Source organism: Haplochromis burtoni, unplaced genomic scaffold (assembly GCF_018398535.1).
Source record: "Haplochromis burtoni strain Fernald_Lab_line unplaced genomic scaffold, NCSU_Asbu1 Contig_24, whole genome shotgun sequence".
Lineage (NCBI taxonomy): Eukaryota > Metazoa > Chordata > Actinopteri > Cichliformes > Cichlidae > Haplochromis > Haplochromis burtoni.
The window spans coordinates 1,290,030-1,317,664 of record NW_024582385.1 but is presented as its reverse complement, the minus strand read 5'-3'; the positions used below and the strand labels follow the sequence as shown (position 1 = coordinate 1,317,664).

General features: G+C 42.6%; 1 protein-coding gene across 3 annotated transcripts in view; it reads right to left on the bottom strand.

Annotated features, from left to right (window-relative positions):
- Positions 1-3,675: 3,675 nt before the first annotated feature.
- The window catches only part of dscama (Down syndrome cell adhesion molecule a), a 111,240-nt gene continuing 87,280 nt past the window's right edge, over positions 3,676-27,635 (bottom strand). The window contains exons 12-33 of one of the 3 annotated variants that reach the window (XM_014337987.2): positions 20,445-20,641; positions 19,877-19,973; positions 19,644-19,772; positions 19,283-19,450; positions 18,680-18,750; positions 17,222-17,465; positions 16,793-16,939; positions 13,871-14,026; positions 13,342-13,475; positions 12,487-12,640; positions 11,851-11,968; positions 11,546-11,709; positions 11,350-11,448; positions 11,075-11,263; positions 9,817-10,107; positions 8,801-8,977; positions 8,680-8,710; positions 8,460-8,575; positions 8,217-8,375; positions 7,012-7,209; positions 6,580-6,882; positions 3,676-5,688 (exon numbers count right to left, since the gene is read on the bottom strand). In XM_014337987.2, coding sequence (XP_014193473.1) covers positions 5,309-5,688; positions 6,580-6,882; positions 7,012-7,209; positions 8,217-8,375; positions 8,460-8,575; positions 8,680-8,710; positions 8,801-8,977; positions 9,817-10,107; positions 11,075-11,263; positions 11,350-11,448; positions 11,546-11,709; positions 11,851-11,968; positions 12,487-12,640; positions 13,342-13,475; positions 13,871-14,026; positions 16,793-16,939; positions 17,222-17,465; positions 18,680-18,750; positions 19,283-19,450; positions 19,644-19,772; positions 19,877-19,973; positions 20,445-20,641 — 3,722 coding nt within the window. In that variant the 3' untranslated portion in view covers positions 3,676-5,308. The remainder of the gene's footprint in view (positions 5,689-6,579; positions 6,883-7,011; positions 7,210-8,216; positions 8,376-8,459; positions 8,576-8,679; positions 8,711-8,800; positions 8,978-9,816; positions 10,108-11,074; positions 11,264-11,349; positions 11,449-11,545; positions 11,710-11,850; positions 11,969-12,486; positions 12,641-13,341; positions 13,476-13,870; positions 14,027-16,792; positions 16,940-17,221; positions 17,466-18,679; positions 18,751-19,282; positions 19,451-19,643; positions 19,773-19,876; positions 19,974-20,444; positions 20,642-27,635) is intronic. The other 2 variants (XM_014337988.2, XM_042218823.1) reach the window with 2 other exon arrangements.

The window sequence follows — 27,635 nt, the reverse complement described above, 5'->3', positions numbered from 1 at the left end:
ATCTGGAATCCAATAAATGACAACATAAACAATGCCAGCTGCCTGAGCCATGCTCAGAGCTCATTGCTTCAGGTCTGCACTGGGACATGCATCCGTGCTTATTACTTTACGTTTTCAGAACCACTTCCTCAGCTCTGCAAACGATGGATTCATATTTCTCAGGCTGATCAGAGGCAAAGAATTCAGTGCAGCCTGAACCTTATTTATGACAGCTGTTATTAACCACTGACTGTGGTGGTGAGTAAATCTCTGTCACCGTGCTTAATTTGTTGTGGACTTTGGAGGTGGATGGCAGATACAGTTGTCATGCTGAGTAATACACCTTCCTGCTAATCTGTGTCTTGTGATATAAGACCATGGAAGCAATTTAGCAGGCAGGACGTGTGAGGCTCAGGTGGACTCTTCAGGATGGCAGGCTGGTGAGTTCAGAATCAATAAACCAGTTTAGGAAGATTCTTCATAATTCTGTCACTACTGTTCACACTTATCCTCTGCAGCAACACCAGACGGAGTCTTGACAGGCTGAAATTTAACAACACTTTAAATTGACACTGACTTCATTAGAGCAGAAAATTAAACTGATATATTTCACTCCAATCTTTTCAGCGCATTTCGTCCCTTGCATGATATTTAACTTTAGCCTACATGTCCCACAGTGCCTTCTGCCTGTTAAGTGGCACTTTATTGGTTGGCAGTTCTCTTTATCCTTTCTTAATAATACCACAGAAATGTGTGAAATGATCTGAAAACCTCAATGAACATGTCTGTTATGGTAAAGAAGCTATTATCGGTCCAACTGCATTCCTGCTCCAGCTAAATGTCAACCTCACAAGCTCTAGAAGTGCTTTGATTTTCAAATGACAATAATTATACTAAACTTTATCGATTAATGCCAAAAAAAAGCTTAAAATGAAGTTAGTACCTTTTATTAAAATGTGTTCTGGAGCAGTGAACCTGATGCCTCCAAATACCGTGGACAGTCATGTGGTACAGAGGGGCACTGGTAGTGAAAGAACTGGTCCCACTCCCCAATTTCAGATGAATGATCTGAATTACACTTGTAGTCTTTAGAAATGAAGTTTCATGTTTCAGGCAATCAGAGCTAAATCCATCCTAGAGTTTCTCAGTGTACGGCACCACAGCAGTTAGTCACGACCAACTGTGGCTGCAACATAATCATCTGGCACTAAGTTAGAAAAAAGAAAAATGTTTCTATGAGAATTTCTATTTAAAATTAAGTTCAAAACTGAAGAAATACATCAGTTTTAAGATTGTGGGAATAATTTTAGAGCCACAACTGAATTTGATAAGTATGTTTGGAAGATTTCAGATATGTTTAAGGTCAACCTGAACTGTTTTAAGTAAATTTGACTCCACCCGCTCCAGCAGCACTGTCATTTGGGCATTCATTCATATTCTATGTGTCATGATCCTGGGCCATGTTGGCCCAGTATTCTTAGTTCTCATGTGTCTTTGTATTCAGTTCCCTGTTTAGGCTCTGTTTCCTGAGTTGCCCTGTTGTGTTGTTCCCTGAGTGCTTTCCCTTTGTGACTCTCACCCCCTGTGTGCCCCTCTGTGTATTCATGAGCCCTCGTCCCCTTTCGTGTTTATTTCGTGTCTCCCCTGCCCGTTATGTTGGTGTTCTACTCGTGCTCTCTCTCCTCCTGTCTGAACCTCTGTTTCACCTCTCCCGTCAGTGTTGTGTTCACTCCTGCCATGTCTCGTGATTATTATCAGTGTCACCTGTGTTCCCCATGTGCTCCCACTCCGCTCGTTAACCCTTGGCGTATTTATGTCTGCGTCTCCCTCAGTTCTGTGTCGCGTTCTCCCTCATGCTGTGTGTGATTCCCCTGTGTTTCTTGGTGAGCTTTATGTTAGTTTTTCCCAGTTTAGTTTTGTATTTCCTGTCTTCCTTTGTCAGCAATAAAGCTGCTTTTTGAGTTCATCCCCCGTGTCTGTGTTTTGCGATTGGGTCCTCATCCTGCCTGCCACACAGCGATCCATCATGACACTATGGCAATATGGCATCAAGCACCACCATCTATAATTAAATATCTGACATGTTTATATAATTAAACTCTGACAACATTGGATAAAAAGTCTGTTCTGGGGCATCGCTGTCACATTTAAAAGAAATATAACTGATTTAGTTTTGAGTGTTTCATTCATTTGGTTTTCTTAAATGAGATTTGTATAAACAGTCCTGCCCTGTTTATACAAATGCGTCTTTCTAGATAAACCCAAAGCTGAGACAGTAGCAGAGGTACCTGGAGCACGGTTAGTTGCTTTAACCTGTCACATCACTGATCTAAATTTGGATAATCAGCGTTGATGTTCCACGTCATCGATGGACGACACAACTGAAATCAAACTGATCACAGATTTTCAATCTTTCACAGTAAAGGTCAAAGGCTGCTTTCAAAATAAATCTGAACTGCTTTTATTTTAAATGAATTATATAATTGTATATAATTTACAGTGTCATTTCTCAGTTATTGCAGTCAACAGCTGCAAAGCCTCATGGAGAGAGTGGAGCCACTGACATTAGGAGTCTGCAAACCACTGGATGTCATGACGTTTAAAAGTGAGGCTGCTGGTGTGTTAGGCATTCTTAAAATAATGTTTTGTGCTTTTAGTCAGCTTCGATTTATACAGTCATCCCTGAGCACAGACGTGGGATTCATTCTGAAGCTACGGAAACTTTTGAAATTTTGCTTAAAACACATCTGAGCTGAGGATGAAAAATTATAATAGCTTATCATGAAGAGTTCAGACGTCCGACTCTCTCTCAAAACTGGGAACCCTAAAGAGTAAGTCAATAGATGTCAGTGGGAATAACATGACACCGGGAAAAATGACTCAACTGTACTGCTTGGTTTCTTTTCCTTTAGGGCAGGAGTGTCAAACATAACGCCCGGGGTTGAGAATCAGCTTTGGAAAGGTGAAGAAGGACCCTGTATTTTCAGAGGTTTCCTAGTGTTTCCTACTGATAGCTTTTCCTATTCATACTAAAGTAATTGAATTCCAGATTTCTGTATTTTACACATTTAAGATTCATGCTCACGGATTTCTTTCATTTACGACAGCAGCATGTAGAAAAAACAAGACTTAGTGTTGAAATTGCGCTTGTTTTTCTTATACCTCACTGTTTACACTGACAGAAAGGAGACTTTCACTACATACGATCAAAGGGAATAAAATGGCTTGGACACCGCTGCTTTAAGGAAAAGAAACATTTACACTGTTGCTGTGCATTCTGGGATTTTGAGGCTTTGTTGGTGTTTTCGTCATTTGTCTTCTGACAAAATCTCTCCATGCTGCACATTTGCTGCTGAATATCTCTGGAAAACATCCCGTCCACGATTCAGGGCAGACTCAGCTGCTCATCTTAGTCTCAAGCATGTTTGATAGAGAGGGTCTCAGCACACTGCAGGCTCATTGTGTTGACCAGACTGTACTGAGCAGCACATCACTGCCACCTGCAGGTAGGGAGTACAAAGCTCAACATTAGGAAACTCATGTTTCATTGCTGTCACAGTGACAAAAACGAGGTGAAGACCGGGCATCTCTCTCGCCGAAATTCACGGCCCAAGCAGGCAGGGAGCGCGGCCTCCACCCGCTCTGGGCCCGTCTGCTCCGTCACCTCCGCCCCACCATCAAAGCTGCGAGGGACACTTTAGGGAACAGCCATTTTATTAATCAAATTTGAACCTTTGTGTTAGTTTCTCTTTATTCCAGTGCCACCATGGTGAACACTCATGTTAAAAATAAAAAGTGACATTTTTTTTGTTAAAATGTATAATCATAATGAAGACAGTTAATCATAGAAACTAATCATAGAAACTGACATTATGACCTCACAGCATTTTGGATCCCTCAGGCTAACTGAAAGAAAGAGAACAGAAACGGGCCAGGGCAGACAGGAACAGAAAAACAGTTTCTTACGTATATATCCACATGAACTTTTTTTTTTCAGATACTTCCCATAGACATTATAGGTTTGGTTCGAAGGGGGGAATTCTGCTGGATTGTCTCACGTTTTTTTTTCCCTGTAGAGGAGCATTGCTGCAATGCAGCAACAGTAAATCTACTGAGGACAGTGAGAGCCCTGAAGACTCTACCTAGTGCACTGAGAGAAGGGATCTGGACACACTTGAGTCGGGCTGTTGTGAAGTGCAAACCATCAGTACTCAAAAACCTCCCTGTTCTAGCTAACATCATTTACCAACCTGGCAGACAAGCAGTGGTAAACTACACCTGAATACAAAAGCTGGAGTGTGTCCGGCCCTGTAAGTATACTCACAACATAGTTATTTATCATCATTACAGTACAGTATAGAGCAATAGTTTCCATAGACTTTTCATATCTTTTTTCATATTGCACCATCAGAGAATGGGACACAGAGAAAGATCAACAGAGACTCCATTTCCTAATTAAAATGAGATATGTGCAAACATGACTAAGGACTTTATTAACCAAATCAATTCTTCCCTGTAATATCCACAAATAAAAGTGATTTCTCTTTTTATATATATATTTATAGTAATAAGAATAATAAATCTTCACATTGGATCATTTCATAGTGTGACAAAATGCTCGACTGGGCTGCCCACCCAGCCGCGATCATAATCCTCATTGTCTTTTAATTGGTCAGTCCCCATGCATCCATAGGAAATAGATTTTTTTTTCTTCAAAAAAAGTAACAATTTGAGAGCAGCTGAAAAGTTTGGACTCTAGTTTCAATTGCTTTTGTTCCGAGATTTCTCCGAGTTTCACTGAATGCTTCAGAAGAAAATTCCATAGGAAAAAACATGACTCCAAATCGTCATCTTCCAGAAACCAGGAAAAGAAACCATAGAGGAAGAAAAAAAGATGTCCAGGTTCTTATGAAAACACTGGAGAAGTGATGGTGATAATAGATCACTTGGTAATCAGTAATTAATGATCAATAATAGCTGACAACTAACAATTAATAATCACCAATTCCTTATAAAGAATGAACAAGAATAAATAAATGCTCCCTCATTACTCAATTAGTTTGGCAAAGCTCCGACTGGACTCATCTCCAAATGAGTGAAATTTTTTTTTCTCAAGTGATACAAACAAATAAACAAAACAAAACAAAAAATACAAACAAGAGGTGAAAGAAAAGTCTAAAATAAATAAAAGGACATTAGTAAAAGTGACCCCGTCCTCGGAGGGAGGGGACATATATACAGAACTGTGTGGTGAAAGTCAGTTTACTGCACTTGAGTGTTAAGTCCAGTGTTAGAGTGAGTTCTAGTCCCGCCCCAGGTGCCCCTGCTGTTATACTAGCGTATAAGACTTTGCGTAGGGGTTGCTGCTCTGTTTCAGATGTCCTCTGGAGTCCAGCAGGGACTCCTGGGAGGTGCTGAGCTTGGCTGCCTGGGCCAGCTCTGAGCCCTCTCTGTGGGGGAGTGTGGCCGCTGATCCGGGTTGCCACTGGGCCACTGGGTCCCTGCTGGCCTGAGGGGCCTCTGTAGGTGTCGGGGGCGCCATCCGAGAGGGCCGCTTCAGCGAGCGGCTCTTCTGGGGCTCAAGGCAGGCTTGACCCATGGCCGCTCTCTCCCCACTAGCTGTCCCCCTAGATGACCCCGAGCAGGACATGCCTCGGTTTAACAGGAAGTCCATGCGCAGATAGGGAGGAAGGTGAACCAGCTCGCCCCCTGAGGGACAACAAACACAGAGCAGGGTCAGTAAGACGACAGACACTCCTGAACAACCTCACCCTGTTCTTATCAGGCTAAAATAATCCTGCTTATTCTTTTCAGCCAAATTACTCTTCCACTCCTGTGACATTGAAGGTGTGTGGAATAACTGGGCACTCTTATTTTGAAATGCACAAAACACCAAATCAGCAGTAATGCACTAATGCATGCGCTAATCAGGTAATGGACAGTTTCATTCTTGTGGATTTACATTATAATGGCTGGGATTTGCTCACACTATCAAACAGATATTACCAGTGAGAGGCTCACACCTCCCGAACAGACAACAACTATAAGCCTGCAAAGAAAATCACTTTAATCATTCCAACCGTTTGTTCTAACTGAAAGAAAATCCTGTTCTAATCTCAAAATAACGTCCACGTATAGTTTAAGGATCACAAGCGTTTACTTGCCAAACCATATTTGTCTTGTTCAGCGTCCAAACCTTTAATTTGCTTTATAGTTTAACAAACGTTTATTTTAAAAGTCAAACTGCAGCATCAAAACTCCACGTTCCTACCCACAGTCAGAATAATACATTTCCATTAACTTTGGACTGAACCTAAAATGTTTTATATCATCTTCATTAAAACGTTCCTGTGCCTTTTAAAGCAGATATCGCTGCCTTTCTTTTTTGCCACATTTATAATGAATTTTTAGACAATGCTTCTGCATCTGTGTCCAAGTTGTTTTCATTCAGATTCGACTTGTGGTTTCACTTTAAATAAGACGACTATCAGCTTGAATGAATTCACTGCTGGTGTTAATATTAGGGGTAAACATTAGAGATGTTGAGCAGTTATAGTTTCAGGCAGGCTGACGTGTGGCCTCTGGACAGCTTGGCCTCACCCGGTCTGTGAGCCTTGGGCACGGCCATGTTCATAACCCGACTGACGTCCTGAGGCTTGGGTGGGGAAGCGGTGAAGCGGCAGATGCCTGATTCGGATGGTGTGCTGGAGGTCAGGCTGTCGGTGTAGTCGTTGGTGCCTGCCGTCATCTGCTCTGACGAAGTGTCAGAAATGAAGCATTCGGTGATGGTGAATTTGGCGTGTCGCAGCTGCTCCTCCATCTTGGCGTGCTCGTAGGCTCTGGCGAGCTCCTCGTAAGTGGAGGAGGCGCTCTCTGTTGACACCATGCTGCTCCGTGCACGGTCTGGATCAGGCCCAGAGTTAGTGGAGTGGATCATTGTTAGAATTAGTGCAATGGCATTTTGTGAAGGTTAATACAGGTGCTATGCTGTTAGACGCGTAGGGTCACACAGAGCAGCTCTGTGTCATTTACCTGTGTCCTGAGATGGGCTGACGCTGTAGCTGTCACTCTCCTTGTCAACAGAGCCTGCCACTCTGGGTGTGGGCAGCCTCCAATCAGTGCTCAGAGTGTGAGAGGAGACTGGCGGGTGGGGGCGGTTTAGGGTCCACTGGCTGGCGTACCTGTTGCGAGCAGCTGGGCCAGCTTTGGCTGTGCGGCGGGCTGTCGGGTCTGAGAGCGAGGCAGAGAAACGCAAGGTATTTAAACAGGTCGAGCAACAACTTGGCTCAATGAAATGGTCATGATTACAACAGAAAAGAGTGGCAACAGTATATAGTCTCTGGGATTACAGTGGATTTTCTTCTGCGTCACTATGCAGACTTTGATTACTAAAGTAATAAAAACTAACGGTGAGCTCACTGCATGAGAGCTATTGGGCCAAATTTATTAACATGTTGCACGAGTGTAAAAAAAGTGTTGTCAGCATTTATAAAGAGAGCACAGTGAGAAGATTGCACGTAAGAGGCGGGAGGAATTTTAAAATCAAGAACTTTATCTGATTCACTAATGTTGGCGGTGCACAATTTACCACTAACTGTGCCGATATCACAGCAGCTACTGCTGCACTGAGACGGCATCGCAGAGATTTAAGAGTGTGTGGATTACCAAGATTACCAAGTCACCCAGTTCTAAATGTGACCCGGAGCCTCGAACCTGAAGGAGGTCATCCAATGGCAACAAAACTTCGTCCAACTTTTTGTGCTTGTGGCATTGAGTTCAACATACTGTGGCTTCTGTGGCAGTAATTCCACAGTGGGGTTCAAATACAAAGGCTAAAGAACAACCGAGGGATGATGGCGCTGACTTTAAAATCTGTCCTGCAAATAATAGTTTGTGCAGCCATCCTGCAGCTATTTATACCTGATAATAAACCAGCTGAAGTCTATTTGTGGAGTGGATTTCATGTAAATATAGAATCTGTAGTGAACCCGCTCCACAAGGAAACACCTTATTGACTCCAGAACAGCAGGCATGGCAACAGCACTGTAACTATGAAGCAGCATAATGTGGCGTATGAGTGTGGCAGCAGTCTGCTGAGCTTTTCAATGAATCCTCATAACTTCCAAAACAAAAGGCAAAGTGACAGAGGGAAGGTTCATGAAAGGAGAGAGTTCTGGGAAAATAAAAGGACACATAAACATTTTAATGTATTATGAAGTTAAAAAAAGAGTCCGTACTGGACTTACTAGTTCCTGGTCTGGCATCAGACACGTCTACCAGTGGACCAGTGGCCTGGGAGATTGATTGGTAGTGGACAGTGTGGGTGACTGTGGACGACTTCTGCTTCTGTGTCTCCCCGAAGTCGTTGTCGGTCAGTAGCACAGTGGACCTGTCATCTTTGAGACAGCAGCAGAAACAAACTTAGCCTGCGCGCCATCGTACATTATGTCCTGTGTCACCAGTGCTCGCTGCGTGCTTACCAACAGTCTCCATGGTGTCTCTCTCCTCGATGAGAAGCTGGGCTCTGGGGATATCGATGTGCATGCGGAGCGTCTGCTGCTGTTTGTTAATTGGCTCTGCTGGACGCGTGTTTTTACTGAGAAGCACAGAGCAGATGAAAAATGAGTGGAAGTAAAAAGATCTGTAATTGCGTCTGTGTGCATGCTGAGGTAAATGATGACGGCTTAATGAAGATGTTACCTCATGAGCATCTCAGCCAAGCTTTTTGCATCTAGGAAACATAAAGAGAAACTGTTAGAGGCAAGCACGTAGCAGATTTGGGAAACCCGCCCATCACGTGCAGGGACCCCCATCATCTCACCTCTGAGCCTCTTGAGCCTCTGCTCCCTCCTCCTCCTCCTCAGCACCAGAAGGCCGATGAAGATCACGACGATACCCACCAACACGCAGGAAATGGTTACCATCATCTTCAAACCCTCACCGCTCCCAGAGTTATCCTCGCTCACATTGGGCGCCTTCACTAAAGGTGCGATGGTACCTGTGCAGAGGTCATGTGACAGTGTCAGGAGAGACAACCTGCATGACAACCCCCTGATCTGTCTCTTTAAATGAAAGCTACTGAATGAATCCTAATGAGTAAAAAAAAAGTCAAGAGCATTACAAATTTTGTGTTTCACCATAAGCTGCTGCCCTTTCCTAATCGTTGTGCTTGACCTTTGTCAAATTGACACTAATGCTTTGTTCTCATTTTGCCCAACTGTACCTCAGTACCAATGAACTCATCCTTCACAGCTTAATGCTCACCCCCACCCTCTCTTCAGCAGTCGCAGAATGTGAGTGAGGGAGGAAATGAAGTATTTGTTCCTCAGAAGTGATTGTGGTAGAATACCGCTGAGCCCCTGGTGTGCAATATGAGCTGGTAATGCTGGTATCCTTTATCTCAAAGGAGATCAGGAGATTATTTGATTCTTGTGTTGGAATTCAGAGGGCTTGTGAAGGCGGCGTCATCATGAAAGCCAGCTGCAGCCACTAGATTTGGTATGAAATGTGCTTTTTATTGCCCGATTTGTCAAAGGCGGCTCAGTCTCCTTGAGCCGGGAGCTCTGCCATTAACAGAAAAGGTAATTTATTCCTCTTTGCCTCAAACTCTCACACTTAGTCAGACTCTTAATGCTATAGTTACTGAGAACTTATGGCTTTTATCACCAATTCCCTCCTAAAGTGTGAGTGTTCACATGATACTACCTCTGGAGCAGCCAGTGAATCACACAGCTACAGTACCCTGCTGGTTTCAGTAGCCCACGACAGACAATCACTCTGCTCCCTGTGAAGAAAAGAGTGGGAAACAGATGGTCTCCTGCCACCATGTGAACTCACTGCCATCGTAGCTGAGTGTTCCAAACTTGACTCTCTTCTCGGCATAGCCGGCGCTGTTGTAGACTTTCATCTGCAGCTCGTACCAGGTGGCCTCCTGCAGGTCGTAGAGGACGTAGCTCTTGGTGAGGGAGGTGCGCTGTGCCGTGGTCCAAGTGGGCGAGTCTACCGGCCGATACTCCAGGGTGAACGAGGTGATCGGGCATCCGCCGTTATTCCAGCCGTTCAGGTTGAGCTTGACTCGAGTGGCATTGATGCTAGTGAAGAGCTCCTGTTCTTTAGAGTACTGAGGTTCTGTGGGAAGAAGGAAAAATAATCAGCATTCAGACAGAAAATTAAGAGCTTAAGACGAGGTACACCTTGATTAGACCTGCTTTTGCATTTACAACAGTCTTTATTCTTTGTTGCATACGTTCAACAAAGTGCTGGAAACAGGAAACCTCAGAGATTTGGACGCATGCAGGCATTGGCAGCTATCGTGATAAGGAAGCCATTTGAGTAAACTCACTGTCAAGTTCATGAACCTTGTGACAGAGTGCATTATTTGCAGGAAGGATTTACCAGTGACTGTGTGTACACTTAATCAGATGCAATACATTCTGTGCTATCACTTTATTTTCTAAATCAGAATGTTTTCAGAAACTGAAACCAAATTCAAATTTGGTGGATCTGTCGAGCGCACTCTGAGATTTCACCAGGGATCTGAAACCTGCACAGGTGGCGGTCTGAAACCTGAGCGGGTGGTAGGATCTGGGTGTCCTGGTAAGAAAGTCTACAGCTGAGGAGTCCACAATGAGAATTCATCCTCCAGGGTGAGACTGTCAGCTCAAGCCCCGATGAGGGAGTGCAACCTCCTGAATTGCCACTGAGCCATTGTGTGTTTGCACAAAGTACACTAAAAAGTTGTTTCCATTGCTCCAAAAAATGAAAATTAAGTTAACACACCGGAGAAGATCCAGGATAATTAAAAGGCAATGATCTAAAAATAACTGCAGTCTGCTCATGCATGAGAATTTTGAAGGATCAGTCTGGTTTAAATCCAATAAGGTTTTGGCTCTTCACAGGTTTGATCACACCGTATATATTATTATTTCTCAGGGAAAAAAGTTAAAACCTCTTTGACCTTTTAAAACACGCACTCAACGTGTTTATCACTCCAATCATTTGCTGTATTTTTTAATATTTTAAGTTTACTTTAAATAAGTGGAGGCTGCACAACGACTAACCTGTAACATGCCCCTTAAAGAAGAACAGTTCATACCTTTCCCATGGGTCTTTGCTTCAATGATCTCACTGATGCGTCCGGGGCCCACGGCATTCTGGGCGGTTAGGGTGAACTTGTACCAGGTGCCGCATTTGAGATTCTCTAGCCTGTAAGAGCGCTCACTTGGACTGATGGCAAAATTACCCCACTGTTCACTGTTATCCTCTGAGTACTGCAAGATGTAGCCTGAAGGTGGCACAGATGGAGACATGAATGTAAATCAAATGGTAAAAAAAGCAGTGACAGAGAAGGACAGGCAGAATCTCTCTGACCTCTAATGGAGCTGCCACCGTTATCTCCTGGGATCCAGGAGAGGGTGATGGAGGTGGTGGTTGTCTTGGTCACTGTGAGGCGAGGCTGGTCAGGAGGAACTGAAGGAAACAGCAGGATTTAAAGAAAGAAATCTAGCACTGAAAAAGATGATAACGTGTCATTCTTTTGTCTTTCTGCCCATGTTGTAATTCTCACCTTGAACCTGGAGGTTTAGGACAATCTTGTCCAGCCCAAAGCTGTTACTGGCCACACATGTGTAGTTCCCAGAATCCTCTGCTTTCACTGTGCGGATAACGAGGCTGCCGTTCGTATGGACGCTGCGCCGGCTGTCAATCACAACGGGTGCTGGGGTCCCGTTGCTGAGGCAGAGATGCATTTACGATTAACTTTCAGCTTCTAGTGTGCCACACAGACACTGGATATTTTAAGGAGACAATATCCACAAATATTCAGCTGTGAAAAGATCCTCAGTGATCCTCAGTGATTAGTATTTTACTCACATCTCCTTCAGCCACTTGATGGTTGGTGAAGGATCGCCAACTGCCTTACAAGGCAGCAAGATGTCCCTCATCCAGGGGGTCGTTACGGTCCTGTTGAAGGTCAGGATCCGAGCCGGAGCTGCAAAAACACACAACTGATCAGCCTGCAGTGAAATTCGAAGACATGTGTTCCTGTTTAAATATTTCAGATGGAGAATTTAACTTGTGTGTGCTCACACATGTCTAACCTGACAGACTTCTTAAAGAAACTAGTGTAGAATACATTTCTGTGACAATTATTGCAACTTTCTACAGGGGAGCAATAGAAAGAATCGTAACTGCAAAGATCACAAACTGGTATTAGATATGCACAGTGCAAGACCAGAAAGCTCTGCAGCGGGCGCTTAATATAGGAGCTGACTCCAGACAATAAAGACCTGTCAGCTTATCTGCGTTTACAGAACATGCAACATGTTACCAGGGCCAAATGTAGCATTATTCCCATTTAGTAATGCTCCTTGTCTTAAGAGTAATTTTTACCCAAACTGCACATTTTACGCATCCACTTTGCACTTCGAGCTCACAAACGTGATACCAGGCAACAGAGAGCTGTTCAGCATTGAAAAGCACATTTTATAAGAGAGTAGCTCCACCGACCCTCAGCCATGGGTTTGACAGTGATGATCTCGCTGGCATTTCCACGGCCCGCAGCAGTCACTGCAACAACCCAGACGCTGTACTGACGGTTTTTGCTCAGGTTGGGGATGCGGTAGAAGAATACATCTGGGGCCGCCTCAAACTCACTGCTCACCTGGAGAAGGGAGGACGTTCATAAATGACTCCAGTGCATAAAAAAAAACACTCAGGGGTAAAACTACACATGCTAAAGTTTTCTATTGAGCCCAAACCAGTAATGAACAAATATCGTGTTTGCACCCAGCTGGACTGATGTTGTCCACGACCAGTTCTCAAACAGCTCAAATTATACTGGCCAGAGTTCACATTTATTCACTATCTGTGATTTTTTTGTACACCTCTGCAAATGTTATAGTTGTTTAGGTGCTACAAATATTTGTGTTTCACATGTTCATGCCTTGTGTGTACACACATCTTTAGGACACATCACATATTTACAGTTGCTTGTGTGATATATGCTTCAAATAGTAATAAATAAATGGTTCTAAATGTCCTGATATGCAGGGCTATGAAAACTTAGGGTGCTGTAGCATTATGCTGAGCAGGTGTAAAGCTCTTTAAAGCTAAAGAAACCCACACAATTACTAATTATTTCTGTTTTTTTGTAAACTTTTGTTTTTACTTTACTTTTACTGTAATTATTAAACAAACATAAGTCATCTTTGCTTCGAGCCGAAGCTCCAGTTTCCTGGTTATCTTCCTGTTTAGCTAGCTTTAAAACCGGAACTTGAATTAAAAAACGAACAAACAATGTTGCAACAATGTGTAACAGTGTAACATTGTCTTTTTGAATGATACTTTGTTGATGTGCTTTACCGTGGGGTGTGGGTTGGAGCAGAAAACGGTGTATTTCCTGATGATGCCGTTCACTTTGAGAGGAGGAAGCCAGGACACGAACACCATTGAGTTGGATGCAGCTGCTGCCTTTACACCCGCCGGAGGACCGGGAACTGAAAGCACGAGATAATTTAGTTGATATACTCCCCACATTAAGCTAATATTAATACTTGAAAGATTTTTATGGCTCTTTTTACACTGATTATACAGCTAGATAACAGATGGCCACATAACATATTCTCTCTGCTGCATGCGAGACTTACTGCTCTCTACTTAATAAGTATATTTAGGATCCTGCCTCATTTTTATCCCAGTAAAATACTGTTGGTCTAGAAAAACTGACATTTAGTGTAAAGAGGGGAGATATTGTAATTCCTTGAGGCAGTGAGTCAAATTCACTTTAGCACAGATCTTAGCATAAGCAGGCCATGAAACAACCTCTATGACAGAAGCTCGCTACAACCTGACAGCTGCCTTTTTATTTGGAGAGGTGACTCAATCGGCCTACCGTCCTCCTTGGTGCGGGTGTAAATCTGTTCACTGCGGACACCATCACCAGCTCTGGTGAAGGCCAGCACCTGGATGCTGTAGTTGGTATATTTCTCCAATCCATCCAGCTCCAGTGAGGGCTTAGAGGTTGTCACGTTCCTGATCTCTCCGAGCTCTGGCCGACAGAAAACAGAAAAAGATGAGAGAGTTTGGAGAATAGTGAATAAATCAGCGTGGTGTCTACACATCTCTGTCTCTGTTAAGATATTTTTCACCTTTTCACTTCTGACATGTTAAACTGTTTATGTTTGACTGGATCAACTGGAAAAAATGAGACTGAGAATAACTGCACATATAATGTCTGTGTAGGCTCTCAGTCATCCAGGTCATGGTAATCTAAGGACCTTGGAGACATCTTCAGGAAACTTAAAGAAGTCTTTCTTTGTTAACCTAAACAGTTACATGTTTAGGTTCTGAACTTGTTTAAATTCAGATTTATCCTCTAAACACACTGACAGCAGTATTAAATCGGGCTTCAGTATATGTAAGAATATTCTGGTTCCTGAATTATTTTTGTGGAAAACAAAAATCCCCATAATGTCTCCTGTTATAAATAATCCTGTTATGTGACAGGTTGCCACTGGTCCAAACATGTGACTACTAAAATATAGAGGCTCAAAACACAATAGGATGTACAGGTTAACCAAGACTATGGTTGACTGTGTCTGGCCCACAGTCTTCATATCCAGGAACAAAAATTAAAAAAAATATTTAAAATCAAAAATTATGTTTGCATCAAACTGGAACCACATCCCGATAAAGAAAAATGACAATAATCAGAGGCCCGTATTTTTCTGGTGCCTGCAACTGCGAGATAACTGCAGCTCTCCCGTGACTTTAATTGATTCGAACGGTGGATTAATTGTTTTTCCGAGCCAAAAGGATATTTGCAGATGGTGTGATGATTCGCTGCTGTTCATTGTTTGACATAATTGCTGAAGATTATAGTTTTTGGCTGTTTAGGCTGTTGGTCAGACAAAAGAAGCAATTTGAATATGTTACATTCTAATTTTTTAACTGTTTTGCTGACATTATGGGAAAAAAATAGACTGAATAAGCAGGAAAATCACTGGCAGAGTATTCAAAAATTCAGTTCTGTGGTCTTTTAGATTTTAGATACTCTGATTTCTCTTACTCAACAGAAGTATTTACAAAAACACAAAAACAAAAACAAAAACAAATGAACAAAGTCATAACATCCAGTTTGTTCTTGTCTACAAACTGCAACAGCGGCACAGCCTGCACCGCTGCAGTTTCTATAACTCCCTCTGCTGGCCAATGAGATTATTCCATTATCCTGATGTACTACACTTGTCTGCCATTGAGTGCAATAAACAGCTCAATATATTAATTGTTAGGCTACAGTATATATAAAAAATTAAAAACACAAATATTTACAAATAATAGCATTTTAATGTAGCTTTGAGAATACATTCACTGTTACCATGCAAACTAGCCATGGCTGTCAAGTCTTGAGCGTTCATGTTCTGTAGGCAGGCCAATGTGATGTGACAGTGCAAGGGGCAAAGGTAATCATGCTGTCACAAGCAATCTGGCTGACACTGCCATGCTATGCTGTCCGCCTTCCATCAGCATGCAGCCTGTTGGCCAGCAGTGAAGGTTATGCCATGCCTTAAAAATCCATCTGAGTATCTACACTAAAAGCTACTTGCTTCTAATGACCAAGAAAAAGTCACACGCAGTAAAGCTTTGAGCCGGCATGTCAGGATGGTAACTTAGAGCACTGCTTAACCTTAGCAATTCTATAAATCTTTTTACACGTGCACATATTTACAGTAATAGCCTCAGAAGTGATGGCCTGCCACTGGCATCAACAATATCTTGCCCAAGGACATCTCAGAATACTAGGACCACTAAGTCTGCTGTAATTGAGCAACACGCTCCAAAACCACAGTGAAGCTGTCAGAGTGTCCTTGGATGTGGACTGGTCAAGTAAAACTATTTGGTCTAGGCTCAGTGTGGGGATCTGCAGGGCTTCACTAAATGTAAGAAAACAGCGGGCCTCATCCACCGACAAACAAATCAAATGTTTTATGCACAAATCTTAGCTTCATCACTATTTTTTTTATCTGTTTGTAGCTACTAACAAATTAGAACATCAGTCCACAAGAATGCAGGAATTACAGCAGATGGTTGTCCTTCCTGCTAAGAGGGAGTTTTTCCTTCCCACTACTACCGAGTGCTTGCTCATAGAGGTTGTTAGAGGTGCTTAGAGGTGACTGAACAAAGCTGAATTGAATTGAAATAAACAATAAAGACCGTGGTTGGATAAAATAATAGAAATACAAATCGTTAGCATATTAAAATGTTAAATGGAAACATATTAAATGAACAGATGTATTAAATAATTATAAAACGGATGCCCCTTCATCCTTGTTGGATGTTATGACTTTGACCTACATTTCTTGACATTTCTTTATCCACTGACCGCACTTGTGCTAACAGATCAGGTGATCCTTGTCCAGGGAACGCAGCTCTCTCTGACTCAGTTATTTTAGCCTAAGCCTCACCATCTCTGCATTTGATTTTTGTCACTTGTGGCTTGATCTGGCTCTTAGCTCACACACTGATCCTTCAGACATGCTAGCAGGCTAGGTGTGCCCCCTGCACAGGTGCATCGGACAGGGTTATCCACCTCTGCTCTGATTGGAAGCAGACTCATAGTAGTGCAGATCACACCAACCTGTGTGTGTATATGTTTTCATGAAAGAAATGCTATCAGGAATAGTTTATAATTATACTCTATTTGAGGAGGAAGTGCAGATTTCTGGAGACTGAGATGCATTTTTGTAAAATGCATGTTAATCTAAACTCAGGTTTGCATGCTCTCGTGTGTGTGTGTGTGTGTGTGTGTGTGTACCTCCATCAGGCAGGTTGGCCCAGTAGATAACCCTGAATCCCAGCAAGTTGCCATTCAGAGCTTCTTTAGGAGGCGTCAGCCAGGATAGTGAAATGACCTCTGGGGAAGTCGCAACGGCCTGGACGTTCTCTGGGGGACGACTGGGCACTGAGTAGAAAAAACCCAGAGTATAAAAACAAACACTGACAACACACGTAATACCCAGTGATCTCCACTAGGTTGTGTTACATCCTCACAAATAGCTGCAACATTAAACCACGCTGCCTGGCTCCTTCACAGCTGTGTTTGTAATGCGATACTCCAAATGTATTCGTGCTGTATTTAGATCAAGGGTTTTGTCTCATATTCTGCGTACAACATTTCTCATTCATTAAAATGTTGATGTGAAACTGCAAATAATAAGAATAGTTTTATTTCCTCCCCTCTTACCGTCCTCCAGTGTGGTAGCAGCCACCTCGGTGGAAGACGGCCCCGTCCCAGCGCTGTTACTGGCTTGCACCACGACTCCATACTGGGTGAACTTCTTCAGATTATCCAACACCAGGCTTTCTGCATTGTCCCCTGTGGTCTCCACGCTGATCACACTGAACTGGTAGTTTCCTCCTGAGCTGTACTCCCTGTAGCCTACCTGGTAGCCTTTGATGGCCCCATTTTGGAGGTGCTTTTTGGGCGGCTGGCAGAAAAATGACAACACTCATTAGAGATTTTCTGGCTGAATTAAATATACACTGTGCTAACGAGGGAGTGCTAGCACACACACAGATAATTTGTCAGTTAATCAGATTTTTTCCACTCATGCTCCTATCATGTGTTGTTCACATCTGGTAATGAAATCCATCTTGTTTATAACACCCAACCTACCAAAACACAATCAAAAATGCATTAAGGGCGTATTTAGGTCTGAATGGTCAGTACGGGCAGGAAACAAGAAGGTGTAACGATACATGACACCAAGTAGGTGATGCATCCAAATGCATTCCTCATTCTGCTGAAGGAAAAGAAAATGTTGTAATGCTGCAAATGATTTATATTCAAATCATTCTGTTTGTCTTTCTTAATCATTTACTGGGAGAACTGAAGCACCAGCACAAACCTTTTCTTTTTGCTGGTTGAGAGAAAATGTGCACTTTTTTATCATTTAAAGCAGCGGTCTCCAACCATTTTTGCGCCACGGACCGGTTTATGCCCGACAATATTTCCACGGACTGGCCTTTAAGGTGTCGCGGATAAATACAACAAAATAAAACTAGTACCGGTACCGAAAAAAAGAAGATTTATTCATAACACACGTGAAAAGACCCAGGAAAACCAAGTTAACGATAAAAATGATAACAAAATAACGCTGAAAACCAATAAAAACCCTGAAAACCAGACATTTCACACCTGAGCCTCAACTCTCGCGGCCCGGTACCAAACGACTCACGGACCAGTACCGGTCCGAGGCCCGGGGGTTGGGGACCGCTGATTTAAAGCGTAGCAGTGTGCCATTTGTGAAAGCATGACGTGGATGCATGAATTGAATTGCTTTGAAATACAACAATGCAAGCTTTAAACAAGACCACATGTTATTGCACATTGCAATATTGGATTCCCCGACTTTCAACTAAGCAGATGAGAGATGCAAATATTGTAACTTCTTCTGAAAAAGCAGAGTAATAAAATATCCTACAGCAAACTGGTTCAAATCCTCAAAGTAAAATAAAGAAACACCTGAGCTGAGCTACTCTGCTCGCAGCTGAGCTAATCCACAGGAGCAGCAGGTTAAATGCTTATGGACACAGTGGAGAGAACAGCACTGGATTTGGAGATAAATCTGTATCTATATGTATACAGCTAAAGACTGCACACATTCAGTCTATGGTAACACACAGGATCAGCTGAACTCACCCTCCATGTGACTCGGATGCTCTGGGAGGAGAGGGCTTCCAGCTGCACATCCTGAGGTGGACCATCAGGAGCTGAGATCATGTCAACGACATAAACGTCTGATTAAAGTGTGAACATCGAACCAACTGAATGAGTGAGGCTGTGGATAAATATATGGAGCTTGTATATGTAGGTGGCTGCTGAGGGTGAGGGGAGGCTGCCAGAGTGGGGAGCACTTGGGGGGGTAATTTCCCTCCTGCTTTTCTCTATTGACCAGAGTGTGACATTTACTACCGAGGCTGCTAATTGAAAAGTTTTGCTTTTAGTGCAGGGTCAGCGTGTGTTCAATAATGCATCAGAGCCGATGGGCTGATGTCACCGGGCTGTTAATGAAGTGACACAGTTGGCTCTTCACCTCCTTTTGCCTCCTGTCTCTAATTCGTTGGTCACACTCTGATTGTTGTCTTTCATCGTGCATTTTTGCTACACCGAGTTTTGTCTTACTGTACATTATTCACAGTCCTGAAAATCAGATAATTGCGTGCTTGCATTATTTAGTTCTGCAGAGAAAAACAGCACAGAATGCATTTGGCTTTGTGAGGGATTCAATCTCTTAATTCTCACCTGCTTCATCAGTGGTGATGGTGAGCTCATTGCTGGCCTCACTCTTCCCAATCAGGTTCTTGGCAAACATGCGGATGTTGTAGGTGGACGAAGGATGAAGGTCGATGATGGTGGCCTGGTTGAGCTGAGGGGAGACGTCTTTGGTCTTCTGTGCAGTATCCCAGGAGGCTGAGGGGGAAAGGCCAAGTTTTATTGGTGGGCCTGAACTCAAGAGGTCAAATCAGGCTAAGTGCATTAAATTATAGCTTTGAGATTAAATGAATGCACTGATAATTCACGTCTCTCTACTGGCCTAGCTGTTTTCCAGATTGGTATTACACCAGTATGTTGTAATTATGGACTTAAATGAGCTTCACTGTACCTGATTTATTCTTGCTCTCAATATCAAAGCCTGTTATTGGACTGTTGCCATCGAACCCCATCGTCCAACGCAGTGCGATGGTTCTGTCTTTCACTTCTCTGATCTCCACTTCTGGGGGGTCCGGGGGCTCTACAAGGCCCAAAGTTAACTCAGTGTTACTGGAGGATGCATTATTGTGAGGCTTAAAAGGATCTATGGCTTTATTTGAGCATTTCAGTCTGGTGAAGTTATACCTTGTACCGTGAGCTGTATGATTCCTCTGTCTTCACCAAAAGAGTTAATGGCATGGCAGGAGAAGAAGCCGGAGTCCTCCCTCACTGTGGGCATGATCTAGTGGATGCAGAGGAACAACAGGACGTGAATAATGAATGGGTGTAGAATAATACATCTAATGGATGCCTTTTGGTCCATTAGTATTGCCGAAGTAACAAAGTGAGAATAATTGTTGTATCTTTATATTTTGGGATGTTGCCTCAGCATAAGGATCTTGGCAGGATGTGAAACATCATTTAGAAAATTGTTTCCCATCGTTTTTGGCTTTTGAATGTTTGTGGCCTTGAATGTAAATGTAAAAATACAATATTCCCTTTGTTCTTATGTCTGTAATGATGTGACGATGCTACAGATTCATCCCAGCACATCCCCATAGATGGCAAACATACAGTATCCATCTTTAAATACAGTCTAACAATTAGATTAGGTTTAAATCTAATTGAACTCACATGGAAACTGCGCCAAATATTAAACCATCATCATACACCAACAAAATATAATCTCAGACTGACCACTTCAGCCTCCTACCTGCAGGGTGGAGATGACTTCATCGCCCACCTCCTTGACAGAAACCACGTAACGGCTGGTCTCAGGGTTGATGATGCGTTCCTCCTTTTCCCAGCGCACCATGATGGGTTTCTCACCGTGGGCCGTGCAGCTCATCTTCTTTTCTTCGCCCTGCGTGGCCAATGTGGTGTTGGGGTAGGACGTGATCATAGCGGGGACTGGTGTGAAGACAAAGTGGAGAGAAAAAGATTTTGTTCGTTTCATTTCACAGGTGACATCGGTACTCTGTAAACACCAGCTGCTGTTCAAAGGAACAACAACTTTTAATTAAGATATTGATATTTTGTATTGACAAGATATTGTTGTGGTATCAGTATTGATATAAATATGTAGGCATATAAGATCTACTGATGCCCGTCTGTTGTATCAATTTTCGAATAAATGTTCAAATGTAGTGTGAGAAAGAGCTTTAAACCAGTATGTGCTTATATATATATATATATATATATATATATATGCAGTTTAAAAAATGATCAGACCACATGCCATAAAAAACAAGAAAAAAATAAAGGAAATAACTGTATTTTTGCATGTTTATAAAGAAAAAATAACAATGTGCTTTAGTAGTTCTTTACATTTTTTATATTTGAGTATTTCAATATTCCATATTTCAGTTGAAGACCTTGGGCATTCTAGTGGAAACATAAATCATAAAAAACTGTGTTGGTAATTACAATTTATACAACAATAATGATAAAAAGGTTTCAAAATCTGGACTTAAATTCCACTGTGATGCGTCGGCGTGACCTTAAACAGGCTGTTCATGCTTGAAAGCTCAAGAGAAGAGAAAGAACGCAAGAAGAGTGAAACATGTATTTAGTATGTTCCAATAGTGTCACGTGTCTGCAGGCTGCATGTTTTCTTAGGTAAGTATGTTGGTGCCACCAATGTCATTTTTGAGCTTGTTTTGAGTTGTGGACTTTTTTCCTTCCTTGTTTTTCTGGGGTAAGAGCTCAGCTACGTTTTGGTTTTGTCTTTTTTGTGGGGTTTTTTGGCACAACCTAACTGTCCCTTTCTCCCCAACATTTGTTTTATGAATTTGGGTCATTGCTTTTGTGAGAAAGCTGCCATTAAACTTGTCTCAGCGTATAACACTTGTACTGGGTTTCTGGAGTTGTTGTGTTGTTGTTACGCCCTCGAGGAGGCGCAACAACAGTGATATCTGTACTTTCTGCTAGTCCTCATCCCTTCACCTCTGCCTCTTTAAGCAAGCGATTACTTGGGAACTAATTGCTTTTATAGCTCCTTTTAACACTGTAAGCCTAAAATACCTAAAACCCATTCAGAGTAAACTGACACTATGATTTCATTATATTCAATGTAATATTATATCTATCAGAAAGATGTTCCTCAGTTAAAGATGCACTATGTAGTAAAAAAAGCATAAACAATCAAATAACACAGTTAACAGGCAAGCCTATGATTGGCTGGAAGGTGAGGAGCAGCTGATGACTCTGCTGTCCTAAACATAAACATCATGAAATAAAAATGAACGAATTCCTTTTCTGGAACTTCTTACAGAGCAAACGTTGTTTTTTTAGTTTTGCAAAAATGTTTAGTATTCATTTTGTAAATTTTATATTAAAATACGATATAAAAGCTGAAAGCAAAAATAAATAAATAGAAAAAAAACACGAAGCTTCACGTGTGTTTTGTTGAAACAGCAGATATAAAACCTGTAATGTTGTGTTGATGGCAGCGCACAGCTCTGGCGTGCATCGTAGGGTACTAAGTGGTACAGTTATGCTCTAACAACACTCTGAAGACACCACACTAAATGTACACTAACGACATACTGTACATGGCTCATTACACCCACAGCAGAGTGTATAACAACCTTCCACTCCCAGATGCTCTCACACATAAACACACCTCTGCCTGCGCGTGCACGCCAACACGTGTGCTCGCTCTCATTTTGCGTCCCCCCCCCCCACACAAACACACACACACACACACACCCCCCCACACACCCACACAAAGCATGACTCTGCTGATCTGATGGGACGTGTCAGGCAAGAGGTTGCGAACATTTAAGCCTCATCTCTTATTCACTCTGCCGCCATTTGAGGCTCGGCTCTGGAAAAGAACGCTGATTTATTTTGCATGACAAGTATGAATTTTTTGTGAGACACATTTGGAAAAGTGAGGGGAAATAAATAACCGCTCCGGCTTTATGTAAACGTTATCGTTTGAGAGCACAGCTACTTTCATTTCGCCATGTAAGTGGCTCCGAGGTGGCACGGGGCCGTGTTGTTGACACTCCTGGCACAGTGGGATACTACGCTAGGCGACAAAAAGGAAGGGCAACGAAGAGACTGAGAAGGCTCGGCTCATCAGGTGTGGAGAATACCTGTGTACTGTAAACTTTAAAGATATTTTAGTATCTGGCATTTTGTAAAGAAACATTGAAACTACGCTCATCACAAGAGCATCATTATACAGTTGTGTAGACGTTTACATTCACTCATCATGGGCAGGACTGTAACAGTAATTTGGGGCTTTTAACGATGTCTTCTGGGTGCTCAACTTTGAATTTGTTTTGGATTTCCACTAATCAAAAATGAGAGATTCAGGCTCAAATATATACATACACCACTAATATATGATTAAGTGTCCCTTAGCAAGTTCGACCAGATGGTTTTGGTAGCCATCAACGAGCCGCTGGTATGATTCTGGCCGTGTATTTGACCGGCAGCAGAATTGGTAGAGTTTACTTATAATGTTTTCCTGACATGGATCCAGCTTTTAAACACTAGAAAGTTCACTACAGAAGGCTGCATTCTGTTCCATTAACTGTCAAGACTATGTACTTCAATAATGTTGAGGTTCAAGCTCTGGGGGGCCAATCCATGACTATCAGTCTTTCATCGTGTGATGTTCTATCCAGGTTTGCTTTTATTGCATTGACAGTGTGTTTGGATCCATGCTGAAAAATGAAGTTGTTACTTCCCAGATCGTATTGCATGGTGGATAAAAATCTGATGGTACTTTTCTGCATTTATAATTTCATCAGTTTTGATAAGATCTCCAACATGAATCGAAAGACCTTCAGTCAGAAAGCCGGGGGAACTATCACTCGAGAGCACTTTACAAAAATGCGAAGAAGTTTTGGATCATTGGAAGCAAGGTAAAAAAACAAACCACGAGAAGCAGCTCAGGTTTTTGTACACAAACTATCGCTGTGCCCTTTACAGGGTTTTTTTTCTTTTGTAGTTCCAATTTACAAATGTTTCCTAAATGCCTCAGTAGCAGTTCCTGTTTTCCAAGCAACAACAGTAACTGATGTGACAGGAAACCAATGAGGAAAAAATTAATGAATGTATATGTAAACCAGTCTTTGTAGAAGCTAAACCTAAAGTTTTTTGATCCAACAAAAAATAATCAGAGCAGCTGCTCCACCTCGGAGAGGCTCACCAGTAGAAACCAGTGCTTTAGTTGGGTACAGCAGACAAAGAAAATTTACATTTATTTGCTGTTTGAAATGCACAGAAAACATTGGATGAAATTTTTGGCAGCCTTTTCAAATTTTAAAATACTGTGGAACAACCCCCCCAAAGGTTCCATTTTTGGGATAATATATTTTTTTTATTATTTTTTCCCACATTAATGAAATAGGAAATCCTGATTTGAGATTAAAGACAAAAGCAAACATTTCTTTAAAAGCAGGAGTGCCTCTGCACCATGAAGAGGCCTCTGAGATGAGGCGTATGCAGCTTGTGTCTATGTAAATGTATGTGTGTACAACCCTGTGTGTGAGCAGCCCAGCTGCGCCAGCCCCGAGGCTCATTTTATGGCCTCGTAATTGTTGTGTTGATATATTTCTTTAATATCCAGCAGAATTATGGAAACAGAACCAGGGGAAGGAGTGTGGACAGAGGGAGGAAAGAAAAAGAGAATGAGAGGACAGATGGTGGGAAAAGGGTATCTCCTGGTGTCAGAAAGCACCGGCTCCCCGATGCCTAATTCAGCTCTAAACATAACTGGAGGTGTGCGTGCAGATGTCTGGAAAAGACGGATTGTACATATCATTAAACAAAAACAAACACACAATGACATGATGAACTCAAGCACACATAAAGAGCTTAGAGTCATGCACAAACACACACACAGGAAAACCGCTTACGTTCTGGTCTCCAGTAGGAACCAGTAAGATGTGACATGTTGCCAAGGAAGGCTGAAGGAAGGCATGAGCATTCGAGAGAGGAAACAGTGGACTGCGTTGTGTATGTTTACTGCACTGTACATTGTGTCTTTTATGTGGAGGTGAGGAGAGCCCTGTTCCTCCACAGCAACCCAGAGGGCAGTGATGATACGCTTAAGCCTGCAGGGGATTGTGGGGGATAGGCTGGCTGCTGATAGGCTACTCCCCTGAGACAAAAGCACCCCACCCCCTCCCTCTCCCCCTTCTCCCAGGCTCCCTTTCACCTGGCCAGGTTACCATGCCAACCAGCATCGGACAGTCTCTCCTCTCCTCTCCTTGCCTGCCTCCTCTCTCTCTCTCGCTCTCTCCTTCGTCTGTACTCTTAGAAATAGGGCCATTTGTAGTAGCCAGGAATAGAACGCAGACCTGCCATTGATTTCCACGGGAGCATGATGATGATTACACAATCACACCCCAAATGTCGCAATGCAGAAATAAAAGACAACACAAAAAAAGAAAATGTTTCTAATGCCTGTAACTGCTGGTGTTAGCGATGTGGAAAACAGAATTAGCCAAATGGTGGAGTCAGGAGAATAATACTAACATATAATTATGGGTGAATGGCTACGTCGGTGTGGGGCTATTCATATGAGATCAAAGAAAGAAAGCAGTCACACCGTCTCAGAGGATCAATGAGATGTGAGAGGTGGTAAAACAGGATTACTTTTATTTATTTATTTGTTAATAACAATAAAATGGACACGGACACCAAGCTTCACTTTGTACATCCTGCAAAAAGAAAACTATGCCATCGTTAATGGCTTTTAAGAAAAGTTTGACTGCTGTGTTTGCGATGCACTTATCAGGGATCACCTCTCATTCGCGCCGTAATAATTAAAGTGGCACCTCTCCTGTATGGATCCTGGTGTGAATTTCTCTTGGGAGGGTACTGTTTGCATCAGTCGTGGTGACGATCCGTTTTTTCCTTGGTATACAGCATCTCTTGTGTGATTGATGTAATAGCTGCTTTTAAAAAGTGAAACCTTTGAATTAACAAGAAGACTTACGGTGAGCCGGCTTCTCCACAAATACAAGCTGTGGATCCCTCTGTGGTGTGAACGCTGGGATGCTAGTCTACATTCTACACAGGCAGCCTGGCCAATGTGAGCCAAAGGGCACCCCGGCTCAATGGGGCCACAAGGGCTGACAAGAAAAGACAAGCTGAGATGCATCTAGCTTTATGCCTTGAGGGCACACTGTAAGTGGGCGCTGGGGAAGAGGCAGCCTTGACGTGGGGTATTGCGCTGCGGTGATGACTGGTTCACTGGCTGCCTGCAATGTACTGAAATAATTCCTTTAGCTGCACAATTGGCTTGGACGTGAAGCATGATAGCAAATATAGGCCTGCACACTGGAACAGTGGCTTAGTGCAAGTAGGCTCAATAAACACAATGAGAGTCAAGGGAACTTCTTTGTTTCACAGTCACACTTTTAACTGGTCCAAGGGTTAAACTGGGCTTAATATTTCTCTAAAATTCATTTAGAAAAAAAAAAGTGCTGACTACTTTAAATCCAGCAAAGTAGACAACTTTCCAACACTGACTAGTGGAGTGTGCAAAACAAGGCTCATACTTTCTTATACACTGAAAATATACTGCAGTTCTTGCAGTCGACCGCTTCTGTTTACCCAGTGAACCCAGCCTGAGCCTGACTGCAGAACTAAAAGTACAGATTTTTGCCAAAACATCCAAGGTCTGTTACAGGTTTGCACTGTGTTGAGAGTAAAAGCAACAGGAAGTGATGCGGTGAGTCCCAAAAGGTATCAAGAGAACTTTCAGAATTACTTGCAGACTTTTTATCCTGTACAAAGCTTCTTTTTTAAAAAAAAGAAGAATTTATTTCTTCACTGAAAAACAAGTCTTTGTTTAAGATTCATTTCCGGATCAAAGACAGCAGAAAACTAAACTGTTTTGGATTTAGATGAAAGTCTCTTTAAAACCCGGCCCCAAGAGGATTCTGTGCTTGAGACTGCTCCGCGACCATAAGACCATTTAGCACTGCACTCGAGTGAAGCTTCATCACTGCGTCTGCAGGCATTATGATGTCTAACAGGCTTGATTGGTTTTAATTGGCCCTGATAAACACTGAGTGGCTGTTGACCGCCTCTGATAGCATCTGTTGTGGATTGGTAATGAATTGACTGAATAGCATCTGTTTTGTAGGTAGAGATGCTTGACTGTAAATGACATAAAAATCATTCATTCAAGCCGCCATCTGCAACCAGTTTTCACACAGGACAAAAAGTGATTACTACTCAAATAAGGAAGCCTATGAGAGAAAAACAAACAGAGTGCATGTGCACACACTTGCTCTCCCCCGGCAGAGAGCGCGAGCAGTTTCTGTTGGCTGTTAGTGTAGTGTTGGTGCTCATCCTGCATGATGCATGGTGTATTATGACGAGACATGAGCCTATGCACAGACACTCATAACAATGAAAGTGCCAAGCAAAGACATCACAATAGATGCAATTCATTTCCCAGGCAGTCCACTACAATAGCCTGGTGGAGTGGGATCTATCCCAAGCACTGCATTAGCTGCCTGGCCCATTATTCTTTAGTAATGGCTGCACTGCTCTGCACTGTATCAGTGCCTTTACAGTAAAGCGTGCACACCTTTGTGTGAAATCTCTGTCTTTGTGTGGGCTTATGAGCTTGTTTGCTCACCTGTGTCCCACACGCACACAAAACTGACAGCATCTTCACCATAAATGTTTCTATGCTTACATATGTTAAAGCTTCTCATTCAATCTATTGTTTGCCAATGCATCAAGCCACATGTGGACGGCCAATAATAGTGAGTGAAGATCAAGCCGTCTGTCCATCACGTGACTGGTCCAGCATGCGTCAGATTGTGTGCCTCTCAAATTGGCTCCTAAGCCTCTTAAGTGCTTGCCACTGTTCAATTAGTGTAGGCTGGTCTGAATAAACAACATAAAGGCAGCACACGGTGTA